This window comes from Glandiceps talaboti, chromosome 13 (assembly GCF_964340395.1).
Source record: "Glandiceps talaboti chromosome 13, keGlaTala1.1, whole genome shotgun sequence".
Taxonomy (NCBI): Eukaryota; Metazoa; Hemichordata; class Enteropneusta; family Spengelidae; genus Glandiceps; species Glandiceps talaboti.
The window spans coordinates 7,347,620-7,367,971 of record NC_135561.1 but is presented as its reverse complement, the minus strand read 5'-3'; the positions used below and the strand labels follow the sequence as shown (position 1 = coordinate 7,367,971).

The 20,352-nt window shown below is 35.8% G+C and overlaps 2 protein-coding genes across 2 annotated transcripts in view; one reads left to right on the top strand and one right to left on the bottom strand.

Annotated features, from left to right (window-relative positions):
* Window positions 1-9,184, bottom strand: part of LOC144445055 (kinesin-like protein KIF13A) — a 109,842-nt gene extending 100,658 nt beyond the window's left edge. The window contains exons 1-2 of the mRNA XM_078134605.1: window positions 8,945-9,184; window positions 8,752-8,836 (exon numbers count right to left, since the gene is read on the bottom strand). Coding sequence (XP_077990731.1) covers window positions 8,752-8,836; window positions 8,945-8,999 — 140 coding nt within the window. The 5' untranslated portion in view covers window positions 9,000-9,184. The remainder of the gene's footprint in view (window positions 1-8,751; window positions 8,837-8,944) is intronic.
* Window positions 9,185-11,294: 2,110 nt separating this feature from the next.
* Window positions 11,295-19,765, top strand: LOC144445056 (polyadenylate-binding protein 1-like). The gene is made up of 10 exons (XM_078134607.1): window positions 11,295-11,800; window positions 13,094-13,287; window positions 13,654-13,769; window positions 14,090-14,327; window positions 15,150-15,383; window positions 15,651-15,854; window positions 16,381-16,531; window positions 16,833-17,140; window positions 17,572-17,799; window positions 18,380-19,765. The coding sequence occupies exons 1-10, from the start codon at window positions 11,605-11,607 to the stop codon at window positions 18,464-18,466; spliced, it is 1,956 nt and encodes a 651-aa protein (XP_077990733.1). The 5' UTR covers window positions 11,295-11,604; the 3' UTR covers window positions 18,467-19,765.
* The last annotated feature ends 587 nt before the right edge of the window (window positions 19,766-20,352 follow it).

Below are 20,352 nucleotides of genomic sequence, written 5' to 3'. Positions count from 1 at the left end.
ACTCATGCATCATAGGGTTCTGTCATAGTATGTATCTTTGAGTTTGACTCATAATGTATTTCCAATTATCAGTATCACCAGGACAGAAAAATGTAAAAGAAATTTTACACAAAAGGAAACTAAAAGACAAAGATGCAGACAGAAATATGTAGGTTCCTACTGTCACAATGTCTACAGCGCAAGTTAGATTTATAGCAAGTATGGAAGGAAGATTACAACTTTGCTAATCTGTCCCCAAGAAAGCCTACAAAATGAAATTTGAGCAATTTTCTTATTCCCTGAAAGAGATTTAACCGGGTCACCTGAAGGAATATTTCATCGCTATTATGGGATGAGAAACTTGCATTAAAAAATCCATTAAGTGAGATTCAATGCTGGTGTGTGCTGCTCTGAAGCAGGCAAAATCTGCCCGAGAACATTTTGCATCATTACAGGGAATGCTGCTGCGAAAATGTTTTCCTTGAGTGGAATTAAGCATTGAAATGTTGCTGACTTGAAGTACATGTACAGTATGTGAATGCCATCTGTATGACTTGAAGTATAGTATGTGAATGTCATCTCTATGACTTGAAGTACATGTACAGTATGTGAATGTCATCTCTATGACTTGAAGTACATGTACAGTATGTGAATGTCATCTCTATGACTTGAAGTACATGTACAGTATGTGAATGTCATCTCTATGACTTGAAGTATAGTACATGTATGTGAATGTCATCTGTATGACTTGAAGTACATGTACAGTATGTGAATGCCATCTCTATGACTTGAAGTATAGTATGTGAATGTCATCTCTATGACTTGAAGTACATGTACAGTATGTGAATGTCATCTCTATGACTTGAAGTACATGTACAGTATGTGAATGTCATCTCTATGACTTGAAGTACATGTACAGTATGTGAATGCCATCTCTATGACTTGAAGTATAGTATGTGAATGTCATCTGTATGACTTGAAGTACAGTATGTGAATACCATCTGTATGACTTGAAGTACAGTGCATGAATGTCATCTGAATGGCTAGAATTAAGTACAGTATGTAAATGCCACCAAGTACAGTATGTGAATGCCATCTCTATGACTTGAAGTACATGTACAGTATGTGAATGTCATCTCTATGACTTGAAGTACAGTATGTGAATGCCATCTGTATGACTTGAAGTACAGTATGTGAATGCCATCTGTATGACTTGAAGTACAGTATGTGAATGCCATCTGTATGACTTGAAGTACAGTATGTGAATACCATCTGTATGACTTGAAGTACATGTACAGTATGTGAATGCCATCTGTATGACTTGAAGTACATGTACAGTATGTGAATGCCATCTGTATGACTTGAAGTACAGTATGTGAATACCATCTGTATGACTTGAAGTACATGTACAGTATGTGAATACCATCTGTATGACTTGAAGTACATGTAGAGTATGTGAATGCCATCTGTATGACTTGAAGTACAGTATGTGAATACCATCTGTATGACTTGAAGTACAGTATGTGAATGCCATCTGTATGACTTGAAGTACAGTATGTGAATGCCATCTGTATGACTTGAAGTACAGTGCATGAATGTCATCTGAATGGCTAGAATTAAGTACAATATGTAAATGCCACAAGTACAGTATGTGAATGCCATCTGTATGACTTGAAGTACAGTATGTGAATGTCATTTGTATGACTTGAAGTACAGTATGTGAATGCCATCTGTATGACTTGAAGTACAGTATGTGAATGCCATCTCTATGACTTGAAGTACAGTATGTGAATGCCATCAAGTATAGTAAGTGAATGTCTTTCGTATGACTTGAACTTGAAGTACAGTATGTGAATGCCATCTGTATGACTTGAAGTACAGTATGTGAATGCCATCAAGTATAGTATGTGAATGTCTTTCGTATGACTTGAACTTGAAGTACAGTATGTGAATGGCATCTGTATGACTTGAAGTACAGTACTTGAATGCCGTCAAGTACAGTATGTAAATGTCATATGTATTACTTGAAGTACAGTATGTGAATGCCGTCAAGTACAGTATGTGAATGTCATATGTATGACTTGAAGTACAGTATGTGAATGCCGTCAAGTACAGTATGTGAATGTCATATGTATTACTTGAAGTACAGTATGTGAACAGCTGCATATCAACGTCCTATAGTTAGTACATTTACTAGATTTAGCTCACAGCAGTATTGCTACTTTAGGTTCTCTACTTTGCATTAGTCACATGTACAGGTAAGCAGCTTATTAATAATAAGTATGGTTCATTAAATTTGTGAGAAATTATTCCATGGAATTGACTGATCCCACTCATGTCAAACATTAAACTAGTAGCAACTTGATATGTGTACATGATCTTTACAAGCAGAGTCAACCAGAGTCACGTCACAAGAATATCAGAGCTGTATAATTTTATTTCACTTTTTACTTTTAAAGAAATATTCAGACTATAAATCAAATTGTACATTAGAGATGTTGATGTGTATAATGGAAGTAACTATAGTAGATTTTGTCATAATGCCCCTACTTAGAAATATGATAAAGCAAATAAAACAAAAATTTATGTTATGACTGATAGGCTCACTGACCCAATATCTCAGCTATATATCTAACTGTCATGTCTAATATTTTCAACTTATGACTACTTAGTTACAACATTATCTTGGAATTTACCCAAACAAAGTATTTGTTGAGACTGGTGTAAAAGCTTCAGTCATGCAAGTTTTATCATATGTACATGTACATGTATAGACAGAAATCTCACTGTACACGTATGGCGGTCTCCATTGATGTGTGGGTTTTCAAGGATACTTGATACATGTACATCGTTCTTGTTTTAGATCCTTTATGAGAAATTTTATACCTTTTTTTCACCGTAAAACTGTCAGCGAATACTGTATCAGTTCAATTCTTTTTACTACGTCTGCCATCAAGTGACACATTACATTTTACTACATTTTAAAATATCAATGTTTCTGCTTTTTTTTATCAACCTTAAAGTATTTTTCAATGTTTCAGTTCTTATTTGATAAATTTTCTTCACATAATTTCATACTTCGTGTTTGTTAATATTGTTCTGAGGTGGTGTCATGTAAGGACCTCCTTATGCATGTGTATAATATCCTAGATCATAGAATAGACATCTATACAAATATTATACAATAAATGTTATTTTATCAGTTATCTGACCATCACATAAGCGTTTAACTGTGAGTTACAACTTACAATGGAATCCAACTTTTATCTTATTTTTCATGAATTAGTATAATATACATACATTATATGAGTGTGTTGGAATTGAATTCCCATACAATATACACTTACAATTTTACATAGATTACAGACAGTACTTGTTTTTCATATAAATTTAGCTTTCAGAAAAATAATATAATTTAACTTGATAACTGTAAAAATAACATTTGTATGAATATCACACTGTACATAGATTGCAGACAGTACTTGTTTTTCATTTATTTAGATTTCAAAAAAATAACATAATTTAACTTGATAACTGTAAAAATAACATCTGTATGAATAATATCCTAACATAAAATGAATCCGACAAGTAGTAACTGTTTAGACACAGTTCTTTAAAACATGATTTCTACCCTGTATACATTGTACAATGTAGCTTTAAACCATATGGAATTCGAGATATATACGTAAACACTGCTTTTCTATTCTGTGTTTTTGGCGGGTATCGAGAGAGAACATGTTGACAATAATACATGTACATGTACAGTCTGAGACAATCACGTCTACATGAGAATTCAAATTTGACCTATTCAGCCTTTCTTCCTGTTTTTCTCACCCAGTTGGAATACACCCAATACCAACACATGTGACGTGTCACGTCAAACCATACCATTCATTCATTCATTCATTCATCAATACATATCAACCTGTACAGAGCTGGCCATTCACCTCTCTCAGCACACAGACAGACAGACACACAATATTCGGTCAACCAACACGTGGTGTTCTCAATTTATTCCCATACTTCTTTCATTTCTCAGTCTGGTCCCAAACGAGATGTCAGCATAGTTCCGTTCATCTACAGGTTCTCATCAATCCATATTTGTGATGGCTAGCTAAGTAGATTTTTGACATTCAAAGGTTTCCAGTTGAGTAAATTCATGGAATTAAAAGGTAATCATCGTAATTGGGCCCCTTGTGTAGCGATCTGTCACTAGATTAATATCTCTACATCTTTGTTAAGGCCTAATAAAAAAATTGTGTGGTTCCGGTGACGCTAAATTTCATAATAGGTGGGGGTAGGTAGATTTTTTATTTTATTTTATATTTTTTTTCTGTGTGAGTGCCTAGTTCATTCTGTGCGAGTGCCTAGTTCAGGTTTTCCATTGTTTTCCAAATGGTCTCTGTGTTGTTTATTTCTTCCTATAAGATGTACAGCCATTACAGATTGGAAGAACAGCTTAAAGTGTCTTTTTAAGCTGATGTCAGTTTCAGCAGCTACTATTTCTCGTGAGACTTTTTTTTCTTGAACACTTAAAAAAAGTTTTGGGTCAGCAGTAAAAAGCTAAAATGTACAATGTAGGTGGGGATCGGGAAACCTGACGCGAATAATTATTTTTTTTAGTCCCAACACATAAATTTACAAGAAAAACTACATTTTTTGATTGTTTTTGCAAAATTTATCACCATAACAACTTGTTGGTATAGGCTACATTGTATATTTTTGTTTTCCTTACCAAAAATACTGACGGTTTTCTCAACAATAAACAAAATCAAATTTCTACAAGCACTCACCTTTTCATCCCTTACATGTAAGTGCTAAAAGCTTGCCAAACATACAATGTACTGTTTGAAAGTCTATTCTGTGAATAATACATACATACATATCAAACCTTTCAGAAATAACAACTTACATGTACGGTACATGTAAGCTGTAACAGTACAGGGGTGAACAAATCATTTTGTGAACTGGTGGTCCTCAGACCAGTGCCTAAGTTAAAAAATCCAGTGGTCCTGCTGAAAGAATTAGTGGTACAAGGTAAAATTTGTGTGGTCCGCCACAAAAAATAGCTAGTCCCGGACCCAGGACCAGTGGATTTGTTCACCCCTGCAGTACCTCGGTTTTTTTTTTATTGAATTATTTCATTTGAATGTGTAAAAGAAAATGAAATATCTCTAAAAATAAAAACGATCTTTGACAATTTATTTTCATATTTCATGTCATCAATATAATGAATTATGGTATATATAATACCTTTAGAGTCTTTTGTTACATACTTATTATGAAAATGTCAAATATTTCATAATAAGTATGAAATATCAAATATTTGTTTCAGTAATTTTGTGATGCTACAGTACAAACAGAACTAAATTTAACTTAGTTTGAGTAAAAACAACACTTGTAAGTTTATAGTTGACTATCCACAGTAAATAATAGAATGGTTAGTACAATTTGAATACAAACTTTTCTTGCATGTGACTGTATAGTTCTTTTGATGAAAAATGAATTACTGTTAAGATTTGCCAGGTTTTTGGATACCTGCCCGACTCTCAGCAGTGCAATCCATACATTGTATATCAGGGACGGTACATTCAGTCAATAATCTTTATGCCATCATTTCAAAATTGTTGAATTGGGAGTTCTCACGAGTAAAATTGAATGATTTTTTAAAAGAGGGTGTATTAATCACTTATGGAAACCAAGAGTTGAACTCATCCTGTATGCAAATGTGGGATATTATGAATCAATGGACATGTAGGGAAACACATGTATGTGACAAAAACACTACACCACATGTAAGGTCAAAAAATTACTATTTGCTCTTTTCAAATTTCAAGGTTACAAATTGTTTCTGGCTTCTCTTCTACACACATTGCCAAAAAAAACCTCAAAATTAACAGTAGTCCAGCATGCATAGACTACTAACATTGTACCCAGATTGCTAAATTGATAAGGTGGTAGTCTGTTACACCAATGGCAATCTATAGAAAATTGTAGCTGTAATAATTCACTTTAGCTAAATCTAACGACCAAATGTAGAAGTTAAATTTGAGTCCACATGGGATTAAAATGGAAATAAAATGACGAAGTAAATTGGATTCAGATGGTTGGTAGATACAAGATGGCTGTTAAATATAAGATAAAAATATACAGATGGTATTTTCATGGTTATCAATTCTGTTATACCATTTTGCAATATTTTTCTCCAAAGCAGATGGTCAAATTCATAAATTATGTGTAAAGTATACAGAGACAGATCTGGTAAATGACCCTATGCAATTCTAAAATTAGAAGAAAAAACTAATTTTTAAAAAAATTTTGTAGATCCTATTATGAATATGAATATGCAATGTAGGCAGCTATTGCCATGTATATCTGCTACATGTACATGTATTGTTAATATTGTCAACAGTTACATTATTTATGCAAATATATAATATACACAATGCACATGTATTATATACATGTATATTCATGTATACTAATTAATTATGCAACCAGAAATATAATCCTTTGTATGTTGCAAACCACTTGATAAAAATAATAATTAAGATAAATTATGTCATTGGTCTTAAAACTTAAAATAACATTATTAATAATTTATGATATCCTTTGTGCGGAAATTTCCATCACTTATATCCACTTGTTGCTGGTGGGGGGGGGGGGGGGGGTTCATGCATATCCTTTCAAATTTTTTATGTGAAATTGTACCTCTTTAGCTTTCTTACTCAATTCTATTTTGCAAAAATGTACCCAAAATTAGCAATTTATTTTTTGAATTATTTATAACAAAATGTTTTGTAAAAGTGGTTGCCATATGCTGTATAAAAGTGTTTTATTTGTAACAACATTCATTCAACTGTTGTACATGTACACTGAACTGTCACTAGGATAAACACACAAGTGTCAATACTTGAAGAGAAATTCAATCTTGTTAGAACCAGTGAAAACTACTACCAACACATTGGATGAGTCACTGCCCAACATTGTCAAACATGGACCAAGAATCACACCACACACTGAGCTAACATACCAGTTATATTAATACATCTCAGCAGATTGTCTTTCAACTCTCATCCCACAGTGTTCTTGTGCTTCTATTTACGTCTAAGGACAGACAGATAGAATCATACCACCTGCTAATATGACCCCATTGATGCCTGATGCCACTCCAATTTCTTTTTCACTTTTGTCCCTATACACAGGACTTCTTCTTTCTTTTACTTTTAACCATATCTTTCCATTACAGTGATAGAATGATACATACATTTACATGTATCTCTCTACTATGATGACTGAAATCTTAACACTTACAAGTCACATCACTAAATGGATACTATGTGTAGTCCAACTATATACCTCAGGGTACAAGTGGTAGTGCAAATAATTCTGATAAGGAAATCACCACCAACTGTGAAAACACTGATAACAATTAATTATGAGATGATCATGGAATTGAGAAGTAGTCACGGTTACAACAAATGAAAACACTTATAAAACTTGATTATCTCATATTTTTTCAGTCCTTAAGTGTCAACAAACATTTAACTTAATAAAGATATAAAACATGCAAATATTATGTACTGTATATCTAGGTTAATCTATCTAATTTGCATATATTAATATGATTTACATAACTGAACATGTTTCAAATTTGATGGAGATATCTTACTTAGAAATTTAATTTTTTATTAACGACCAGATATTTTTACTCATTCTTCATACCTATCATTCCAATTGAATTCCGTTTTTGTTATATGATATATTTGTGACCAGATTTCAGTCCTTCAAAAGAATATATCCAATACCATTGACCCTGGACAGCCAGTATATAGAGGCAACAACCCTTCACACATCATCATTTTACCGGTATTATCAAAGATGTTAGTTTTGGTTGTTGGGTTTATCATGAGATATTTGATTATGGAATAACTTTTCACTTTAAGGAAATTTTTGCTTTAAGGAAATAGATTTTATGGAATCTCATTCCAACAGTTTCTTGGAACTGGACAAATTGAACAAGTCGACCACTGTTTATAATTTGGGGTTGCAGGAAATGAGCTGATTCAATCGACTTTCATAGTCAGTTTTCCCAGCTTCACATCAAGAAGCAACACTGAGCTAATGCAACATTTCGCATCTGGCATCACTCCAATTATTGGCATTTATTTACAAAATACAAAACATAGAATGACGGACTTACAGACGTAAACACATGACACACACACACCTACCTACATGCATGACTCATTGTGGTGACATCAAATAGGTGATGCACCAATATATTACATGCAACTAAATCCACTTTTTGATACTAGATAAGATAATATTGTTTCTGTCATATTATACATTTAGACTTCTATTTGAAATCTGTTCATTTTTCAGTGTACTCGTTTTAAAAGTGGGCATAAAACATGACAAACAAAAGAAGCCGGCCTCAATCGTGCAATACAATGTCGGCGGGACATAACGTTTACGGTTTAACATTCACATTTAGATTTCTGTCTGAGTGCCTGTAGTGTATGTACAGTATGATGTACTCGAATATATTGTGTGGTTTCCATCGGAGGAAAAAACACAATTTATTACTTCTTTGAACTCTACAAGCTAGCCGTCATTAAAGACCCAGTTTCAAGTGTTTTCCCTTACACCGCCCACCAAAATATAACGCCGTGCTAAAAATAAATCAGCGAGTCCCGAGTCCACGTTGCGATCATCCGCTCTCACGACTAGCACTCGTGGATTGATGACTCGTTGTAAAAAGCGCCTTACCTGTCGGCCCCCTTGCTGTTAGCCGGGAATAAAATTGTTTGATGTCCATCCATATCTATGCAACATTTTGTTCCAAGTTCGAGTTCTGGTGGGAAAGAGGTCACGAAAATCCGTTAGTCACAGACGAAACATGGATCGTGTATGAGTTTGTTTACATTGCGTAAGGTATGAAAAGTTTTGGAGCGAAGCCTACCTCGGCGATTGAAGGGCCGAACCCGGACAGCCACTCGCACCTTCGATGACGACATTGCCGCACTTAATTAGCACCAATTACACCTAAATTTACAGCTAATATCCAGAGAGATCTTAAATCTTGATTCAAGCGCTAAGTACCGCAAAAAATCCAAAAGGACGATAACAAGTAAGCCATCATGAACCCCTTATTGGTGGTATGTTTCCACACATCGTTAACTCGCCATGTTGTATCGTGAATGTATCATCCGGGAACTTCACAGAGCTAAGATGACCCCTTGAGTTGACCTCAGGACGACGCGCCTTTCACATGTTTCAGAATGCATAAATGTCGATGTTCATTTGTCTTATAATCGTCACGAGAAAGCGAAACTTGTGAGAATGCTCACAGGAAAACTGAAAGACGCCGCCACAATACAAAAAAGGAAAAGTGAAAGACGCCGCCACAATACAAGACATATTTCAAAATGATTTGCTGCCAAACAATATTTTTGTCTATTAAAGTTACACTTGCCTTGCGACTTCCATGATCCAATACTTCCAATTTTCGTCATGTGGCGATAAAAATAAACTGTTTTCTTGAAATTTTAAGAAATAATGAAATGGTGTTTTTTAATTTTATTTCTTCTAGTTGGTTTCCCATCAGAATCTCCAAAGCTGTCGTCATCGAAGTATTTTTGTGGTATCCCAAACGTTACATGTACAATAACCTTCTTTTGAATGTTTGGTGAACTAGTATAATTCAATAATTGGGGGTGTTTGTTTGTTTGTTTGTTTGTTTGTTTGTTTGTTTGTTTGTTTGTTTGTTTGTTTGTTTGTTTGTTTGTTTGTTTGCTTGTTTGCTTGCTTGCTTGCTTGTTTGTTTGCTTGTTTGTTTGATTGTATGTATGTCTGTATGTTTGTTTTTAAATATATTTTTTAAGTTATTGATGGGTAAAATACGCTAGAATACCGACGTATATTTGATTTGGCATCAGCTTCAATCTATTTGACGTTATGAGACTATTATCTTCACTGGAATTTAAAGTAACTTTTCAAATGTGTAAAGCTAGACTGCATTTGTAATAGGAGAAAATGATTTTTTTTATGGAGAACGGCGGTGATTGTTGGGGTGGTACGAGTGTATTATTTTTAGAATGTACCTAACTGAACAATTCATTCTCAATATCATATTATAATATTATTTATTTGCATATTCGATTGGATGGCAGATCAGAAAATAGTTCACCAGAGTTCTGATTGGGAGAAAGTTGGAGCGCTGCTGTTTATGCATAAGGGGGGGGGGGCTTTAATCATATCGATCATGTACACCTGGGTAACTAATATATGGGGGGGGGCTTTAATCATATCGTGTACACCTGGAAAACTGTTATGTACAAGGGGGAGAGGGCTACGTACTATCATGTACACCTGGAGAACTGTTGTGCATAAGGGGTTTTAATCATAGAATGTACACCTGGGCCCTGCTCAGTGGTGACAAAATTCTAAATTTATGTGGATATAAATAGAGATTATCATTGAATCATAAATGCCTACGTATATATACTCTCTGATAGTTGTTTGAAATTTCGATACACAAGCAAACATGGCCCACTTCTGATTCTCTGGGTTCTTACTTTTGATTTATAATCGAGAATGTATGCAAACTATACCATACTATTTAAGTGTTGTTTATACATTGTTTATGGTTTATTTGTGTTACTTCCACCAGGCTTTCACTGAACTGAGAGGAAGGATTGAACTCAAAAGGGTTACTCCGGAAACGTAAGCTATTTTAAGCTTTATTGGTCCATGAACATTTATAAGTTTTTATCACATGCACTGGGTCTTTTTTGTTTGTTTCATTTTTTTGCAGAAAAGGTTGTCGGAAGATGCAGATATATCTCCAACTTCATCCATAGTTATCTTCTGAGAAACGTGAATGTCGCTTTACGAGATGTGTGATTCGCGCCCTCTGTTGACTGTTATCATGTATTCCGTGATATTAGTTCGGGACACCCCGTCGATAGGGTTGTTGCTAACGTCACGAGCTCTCGCTAAGTGCGTTATTAGGCTATTTATATTGTTCCGCAACAAGTTATTTAGTACAGTGCGTGTCACTGGTTTTCTTAAAGGAGTTATCCGAAAATACTAAATTGGGGAACTCTCCCTATGAGTAATGTCATTTTAGTAATGGGACATGTATAGGGAAATTACACGGAACTATTTTCTGTAAATATTTTCCGAGAATACACGATACCACATTCAATGACATTTCAATGCAATTCCGAGCGCGATACCGCGTTCGGGAAAGATCGGTGCGGAAGGATAAATGACCTGGCGATATAAATATATGCAGATGTCTGTGTGTCGTCTCTCTTCATTTTTCTTTTGCTGAGAGAGTTTTGTAGCAGTTTGTGTGTCTTTTTAGGTCCACAAACGCTGGAAGATATACAAATAATACTGAAAAATCACAAAAAAATTTCAAAATTTTAAAAAACCAAACCAAAAAAAATTCAAAACGGAATTGTGAAACGAGAATTAGTACCAAAGTTTGAAGCTAACGAAGATCAACCCTCAGCTGCAACATCACCAGTATCATCGAAAAGTAACTTCAGAATTGACAGTAAGTCTAACATTTATATCCAGTTATCGTCGTAGATTTCTACTAGAAGACAGAAGATGAGTGTACCACAAGGTCCAAGTTATCCCATGGCGTCTCTGTACGTCGGAGATCTCCACAACGATGTGACAGAAGCCATGTTATTCGAGAAGTTCTCGTCGGCCGGTCCCATCCTGTCGATCCGTGTTTGTCGTGACATGATCACCAGACGTTCCTTAGGATATGCGTATGTGAATTTCCAACAACCAGCTGATGGTAAGTTTTACATCGATTTATAGTTTAAGAGTAACATCAACCATATTATTATGATACTTAAACTTGAGTTTGAGGAAATGACACGGGTGTTTTATTCGTTATGCAGGGAACGTAACCGCCTATTTGAATTCGGCATTTGCGTGGCGCATGTTCTTCGTGTCACGTGGAAACGCCAAAATGTTAGTCGTGTTACCACGCGTTGGCCATGTTTCGCCGAAAATCTGGTTAATATAGGGTGACAGTTTGAGTAAATGATACCATGTTCGACGATGATGTTCATGGTTGAAAGGGGAAGAATTTCCGAAAGTATGCGATCTTAAAATTTACATGACTGAGCCCCAATGCATTCCGTACCGGGATCATGGTATGCAAAGTGGATGTGACGTGGTCGACATATGATGCAACATGAACTGGCAGGAAATGCACGCGGTGGTGTAGTTTGTCTTTTTACAAAATTGAGACGTCACAGCATGATCAATATGATTCAACTTCAGTATGATATCTCTTTTGTCTTCTGTGTGTAAAATCAATGTTGAATGGATGGATTTTGAAGCACTGAGCCAGAACTGTTTAATTTGGTTTAGTAACAGTGGACATTGGTGTTGGCCCTCATTTTACAGCAATCACTAAGAGAGACAAAACAGTAATTGCCATACAATTAACTGACATGCAAATGAATGTTTTATAATCAAAAACGCAATTTACATAGACTTGTCTGGATATGAATAGTTAGTAACCAATGCACCACAACTTCATACATGGTTACATGTGTATTCACAGAGTTTTATATATATTGGGAGGGATGTTAGTCAGGCAAAACTTTGATATGACAATTGATGTAAATATGCCACGTCTTGTAGCCAGTGGAGAGGCATAGATCCAAACAATAAAATGACTTGCAGTTTGGTGAAAGTACTTGTAAAAGAAGCAATTTGTATTGTATGGCTGGGAGGTTATGGAATCATACACATGTACATTGTAGTCTAGAAGGAGACTAGTCCAGTGGATTGGAACTTGACTCATAGACTGTCATAACAAGACATATGCCATACCATAGCTAACTTGGCCAACATCCAGCAACTCTACCATTCCATTGATTAGCTATAGTGATAGAGTAAAGACATATACCTGCATATACATGTTTAAGTTTGAGCTTTCATTACAAATGCAAAATCAACAAAAAATTAAGGAAAGCTTAGCAGAATTTTGCTAATGTTTCGAACATGGCAGACTTGAGAAAGTATCCTGTTATTTACGATGTATAACAGTCTGGTCGTTGTCTTTACTTTTCAGCTGAACGGGCTCTAGACACAATGAACTTTGATGTAATCAAAGGAAGACCCATTCGTATTATGTGGTCCCAAAGAGATCCGTCACTGCGCAAGTCAGGTGTCGGTAATGTTTTCATCAAAAACTTGGACAAATCCATTGACAACAAAGCTATGTATGATACATTCTCAGCTTTTGGGGACATCCTGTCCTGTAAGGTAAGAGCCACTTTTGCTTGGCATGTCTACCAGTGCGATATAAAATTTAATAATGTTACAATAACATATACTAGATATTTAGACTGGCTAGAATGCTAAATTTGGCCATAAGATGTACAGATATGTGTAAGAAGGTGTAAAAAGGACTTCATTGTCTTGGATAACCAGCTGCACACACAAAAATATTGCAAAAACCAACAAGGAAGTGAGTTGTGTGTAAGTACGAACATCAAAATCGGAAGTCATTACTTTGTTAATCTCAAGCGTAGAAGATATAGATTATTGTTTGTGATGGCTCAAGTATAGAAAGTGTGACAGAATATTGCTATCCCTGAACTCATACAGGCTATTTTCTTTGTTGACTAGGTGGTATGTGATGAAAATGGTTCCAAGGGTTATGGGTTTGTACATTTTGCCACAGAAGAAGCTGCCAACAAAGCTATAGAGAAAGTGAATGGCATGTTGTTGAACGGAAAGAAAGTGTAAGTATACTATGGTCCATTACAAACCATGGAGTACCTTTCCATAAACTTATATAAACAGCATATGACTTGTACCATATCATAACATACAGGAGACAATCTTGCATCTTGTAATAACTTTTACCATATATGGTTCATAGGCAAGCCTTGTGTGTTTACGTTAAAGACAATACCACTTCTTTATATTTCTGGTACCACGAATTGAGTACCACAGTATTTTATATCCAGTGTTCCAAGAACTGTGTGTTTTAAGCTGATACCGAACATGTTGTGTAACACGGTTTGTAACTTACTCTCTATTTGTGGTTTGTTGTACACAGATATGTAGGAAAATTTATGTCACGTAAAGAACGTTACGATGCCATGGGTGGTCAACAGAAGAAATTTACCAATGTGTTCATCAAGAACTTTGGTGATCAGTTGGATGATGAGACCCTCAAGAATCTTTTTGAACCCTATGGTATCATTGTGAGCCACAAAGTGATGTTTGATGACCACAGTGGGAGACCTAAAGGATTTGGTTTTGTCTGCTTTGAAGATCCTATAGATGCAGAAAGGGTAAAGTTTATTTTTCAGTTTGGCATTGCTACAAGGCTATTATTAGTTTGGCTACCAGCTTAGTTTTGCAATAGGTACTCTATCCTAAACTGGATATCTCTCCATTGCATGTTGTAGACTGTTTTGGGGGAGCTAGAGAAGTTTACTAAATGATGTATTACTGATACCCCTTATTTATTTTTGAAACATTACATAAGTCACACAGTAGTTCCGTGTCGGACTACCAATTCTTGTCATGGGGCTACTCATAATTTGCAGCTGGTAGCCCATTCAGGCTACCACTGATTATGCAATGAATTAAAGAAATAAAAGTATTTTTATAACAAATACATTTCCAATAGAGGAACTCTTGTTTTGAATATGGGATTATTGGTCATCCTTGGACAACCAATTTCTGAAATTGGTAGCTGGAAAATCAAAGAAAAAAGTTAATTTCAAGCCCGAGTCATGTAGCATGAGTCATGAAGCTTTTTTTTTTTTTTTTGCAAATATCCATGTAATTGGCCTTCTCGAGCTGAAAAGATTATTTACTTCACTTTCTGTTATGGGCAAAATGTCTGGTGGAACTTTCTGAAAGAAAGGAATTTATAAGTGTAACATAGTGGTGAAATCGTGAACCAAGTGAAAATGTGCTTAATAAATGTGTAGCATTAGTGTACTAAAGGGAGATGAAGATTATATATTGCTTGATCACAATTTGAAGATTCAACTATTTCGCACTGTCAGATCCCTTGATGTGTTTTGAAATATAAATCCATGTACATTGTATATCAGTGAAAAAAATTATTGACTTGGATTTGTTTCAACTCCGTTAATTTCTAGGCTGTAGATGACTTAAATGGTAAGGAGATGAATGGCCGATTGGTATATGTGGGCAGAGCTCAGAAGAAGACCGAGCGCCAGGCTGAACTGCGTAACAAATTTGAGATGATGAAAGCAGAGCGGGCAAATCGTTACCAAGGCGTAAACTTGTACGTCAAGAATCTTGATGACACACTTGATGATGAACGTTTGAGGAAGGAGTTTACTCCCTTTGGGACTATAACCAGTGCTAAGGTATGTGTGAGCTTCTCTATCAGAGGTATGCAAAAATAAGATTGGCAAAAGCATGCTTGTCGTCTTCCCAGTGATTATGCTATTCAAAGTAGTGGCCTGAAACTTAAATGTTGAAAGCTTAACATAGAATATGATGAGGGATGTATTTCCAGCATGTGAAAGATTTGTAGATTCATGCATAAAGTTTCACGTTCTTTGCTAATATGTGCATTTTGTGACAGATTTACTAATATTTCTGTACATCTCTTTTACTCTGACATCTTCCAGGTGATGACAGAAGGTGGTCGCTCCAAAGGTTTTGGATTTGTATGCTTCTCTTCTCCAGAAGAGGCCACAAAAGCTGTGACTGAAATGAATGGTCGTATTGTCAGCACCAAACCGTTATATGTAGCCTTAGCACAGAGGAAAGAAGATCGTAAAGCACACCTAGCTTCACAGTTCATGCAACGCATGTCTGGGCTAAGAGTGCCTGTAAGTTATATCCTGACTAATAACCTATCAACCATGCACTAGCCATTTAGAACAGAAAATATGGAATATACACTGGTCGTTGAATATCACAACATGTGTCTATATCACAGGTTCTGCTGTATTTGAAATATGAGTCAAAACATTCAAAATTACCATTAATTTCCAAGATTTTTCTTTGGTATAACTGACACTGGTATAATTATGTTATTCTCCAATATTTTTCTTCATTCAGTCGGAAAATACTCGTAACCTCCTAAGGATTGTCACTACTTGTCTATCAACCTGTAGTGACAAAGACCCCTTAGTTACATGTAATTTCCCTGGCTGAACAAAGACAAATATTGGGAAATAATATCTAAACATTTACTGTATGCATGAAAGTTTTGGTGATAGAAATTTGATAGAGATGCTACATACTGCCATATTAAGGAATGTCGGCCGTGGCAGTCTAATGTTAAATATAGTGATCCAATAGTGTTTTGAGAAGACACCGAAGGACTGATAAAAAAAATTATTACTTCTACAGGGTCAACAAGTGAGTCAGATGTACAACCCAAGTGTTGGTTACTTTGCCCCAACTGTGCCACAATCACAGAGAGGATTCTTTGCACCAGCTCAGATGACTCAAGTCAGAGCCAATCCCAGATGGCCACAGGCTCCAGCACAACCTAGACCAGGTAAGACCACTGCTTTTAGGAGAAACCTTAATCTGTGGCAATTATTTTGACTGCGTTGAGGAAATGCCAAATTCAGAGGAATTTTAATAGCATGCTATGGGTAATGATTTCACCAAAAACAGATGCCTTTCAATTGATTCTTTGTGAACTTGTTCATCTGAACAGGTGTCTGGACTGTGCATGATTATGTAACAACACTAGTTTAGGGGCACAATGTATTACATTTTGAGTGACAGTATTTTACTTTCATCAAAGTCCCTTATTGAATACTGAAGCAACCTGTTATTGTTATGTTGTACAGCTCAAGCAGCAGGATTCCAAGCCATGCCAAATCCAGGATCGGCGTCATTCCGTGCAAGAGCTCCCGGTGGCACAGCAACAGCCGGCAATATTCGGTCAGGAACACCAGGCAGTGCCAGAGTACCACAGCCAGCAGCTCCTTCACAAAGAGTTCCAGGTGTAACACCAGCTCAGCAACAAGCTGCCCAGAGAAGTGCAGTACCAGGAGCTATGCCATCAGCTCAGCCAAGACCTAGTTATAAATACACTGCTACAATGAGGAACCCACCAGCACAGGTTGCAAATCAACAACAGGCCGGCATGTCACATGTAAGTTTTAGTTTCCAAACGTCCATCTCTTGACCTCGTTAATTTGGACTTTATTGTGACATAGGAGCCTCCCTGTCTCAGTCTGAGTAGGCATACTCAAACCACACTAGCAATATTTGTAAAAGGAATAGGGAAAGGATAGAAACAGCAGACTGTCTAGCATAAGGCAAGGTTTTGAAAAACAAGACTTTGAAGTTTTTATCAACACTACCGGGATGATAGATAATAAATTAATTTGATGTTTCCATGAAAAACGGTCAATATTTAGGCCTATCAGAGTTTGTAAATAACAGGTTCAGAAGACAATAAATGTACGTAAAATACCACCATATGAATATGTGTGGTAAGTAAAGTAATGTAATGTTTGCAAACTATACCATGATGTGCTATGTTGATGTCTCCTTATCACTGTCTGTTTTCATTTTTTTCAGCAAATGCCTCAGCAAGCTGTGCAAGTCCCAGGACAGGAGCCATTGACAGCCAGTATGTTGGCCCAGGCCCCAGCACAAGAACAGAAACAGATGCTTGGCGAGCGTCTCTTCCCCTTGATCCAAATCACCCATGGTGAATTGGCTGGAAAGATCACTGGCATGTTGCTTGAGATTGATAATGCTGAATTACTTCACATGTTGGAAATCAGAGAATCACTCGATGCTAAGGTAATTTGATCTCATGATTGGAGAGGGCATGTCCTGTGAAATGTGCAGCTGGAGTGGAGTGATTTTGACTGTGAAGCTTATTCTTGGCTTAAAGGCTCTCTCAGCTTTGACTTGTTTATCACAACAGCTGACATTATTTCAGACTTAATCATGTACTTACAGACACACCACTCACTCAATCAAGACTCTTTGAAAAGAAGTTTCACTGCCAGCTTTTCAATTAATACTGAAGAGAAAACCACATTCTGTTCTACTTGCTCATAAACGAGTGAAATTTCATTTTGCTAAATGACGTTGCTTTCCTTTTCACATTAAAGTCGCCCATTCTGTCTAATTGATGTAAAAGATTCAGAAAATACATCATTTGACAAATTTCCACCAGACATGGCAGGAGCAAGATGTATTTGCCCAGACAGTAACAGGCTTGCTAGGTTGCCAATCAGGTTGAATCAATAATCCTCCTTCATAGTCAAGTCCTGTAATTATTTCATACCCAGTAGTGCTGAGTAAAACACAAACATATTTACAATCTGAAAATATAGTGCTAGTCCTTAAAATACACTTATTTATCTATTCACAGGTGGAGGAAGCAGTAGCCGTGCTGAAGGCCCATCAAGCCAAGGAAGCCACCAAACCCTCCGAACCACCCAAGCTGCCCTCGGTCTAATATCGATCACTAAATATAGAAAGAAAGAAAAATGTGCATGAAAAACAGCAAAAGAAAAAATGAAAATTCATAAAAAATAGTAAAAGAAACATAAAATCTTTACATGCCAGCAGCAGTACAATCAACAAATAGAAAAATATAAAAGTGAACAAAAAAACAGGAAAACTTTTTTAAAAATATGTATAAAATTCTGCAACAACTAAAAAAAAAGAGCAGTAATGGACATCAGGATAATGGAACTTAACAGTAGGAATAAATGTTTGCTAAAAAGGGACTGTTTTCCATTATCGTCTTTCAGCAGTTGTGCCCACAGTGTGCATGACTGTGCTGAGTTATGGAGAATGGTCCTTGCTTTAGCCATGAGTAGTTTTCATGTGTTGTACTTGTGAACTTTCAACAAGGGCAAATCGACAGTATCAGTTGTTAAAGGAAATTTCAGTTAACTTGTCCCTTGTCCACAGTTACATGTACAGATAGATAGGTTATGGCATTCTTAGAATTTAGAATGACATGCCATTGAATTTGACAAAAATTAGAGGCAAGTGACCTTGAACTTGATTACAGTAGAGTTGATACTTTCAACAGATTGACGTGAAAATGGATTGGAAATTTCAGTCGGAATCCCTATGTAGTTGTGGAATCTGCTTGGGTCAGAGGACAAAATACAAATGTGATAGGGTTGTAGGCACATGTATATTCCAATCCTCAAAACATGAAGTTGGTTCTGAGAAGGTATTCATAGCTCTAGGTGGTCCTTTTTGAAGGTGTATATTGTCCAAACGTTTTCCTGCTTCATTGTATTACTATACTGTAAAAGTATTAGATGTATTTAACCCCCATGTTGAGGCTATCTAGAGATTCTTTAAAGTGTTCAAAAAACTAAACAAACGATACACACATATATATTCCTTTTGAAATAGTTATGAGGTTTTGATGATTTTGTTGAACATTTTATCTCTACTAGCACATCCATTGATTTGACGTGAATGTTTTCTCACATGGATTGAAAAGAGTGACATTTTGCATATATTAATATTTCCTAGTGTCTTTGGTACACATGGATTTTGCTGACGTTACTATTATATATAGGGTTTATTAACCATTATGTATATATATAACCTAAATGCTTACATGACAGTACTGTAGTACTGCTGATCAGGAAATCTTATTGGAATGTTCATGAGATGCCGTTATTTTGCAGATATTTACTCTTTTTGTTCAGAACCATTAGCCTGATTTTCAAACTGTAAACTTCAGTCGAACTTTGGAATAAACTCGTTTCACTCTTCAAAAAATAAATTTGCCTACTTTTGTCTCTTGTTATTTTGTAGTACACAGGAGTAAAAGGATAGTGTGTGTGTGTGTGTGTGTGTGTGTGTGTAGTGGGGGGGTATCCAAGGGAAAGTGATTTGCAAAAAAAAAAAAAAAAAGTTTTTAGCTCAACTGAACATTATGATTACATTCCTGTGAATACACCAACGCTTGTATCAGAGTATTGTCGTTGGTGGTGCACTCTCTCTAACTAACAACTGCCGTTGGCAGCGCACTTTATAAAGTTATCACTACTTTCCGATGTCGCAGTCTATCACATATTTTAATTTTTTATATACCCGCAAGTCGACCATTAGTGGCAATCTACTTTTTAAATACCCCACAGCCTACTAGTGCAATGGGGGTGTTTACAGTTTTGTTTAAATTTCACACAGATGTGTGGACAGCCATACCGAGCTTTTCTCTCTTTTTCTGGCTTTTGTATTTTCTGCCGGTGCAGAATATTGTCTAGTATTTATTTTATCATTTCAATCGTGTTCACGTGTGTGTGTGTGTGTGTGTGTGTTGTCTACTTCATTTTATTGTTTTATAGTTTGTTTGTTAATTGTTCTTTT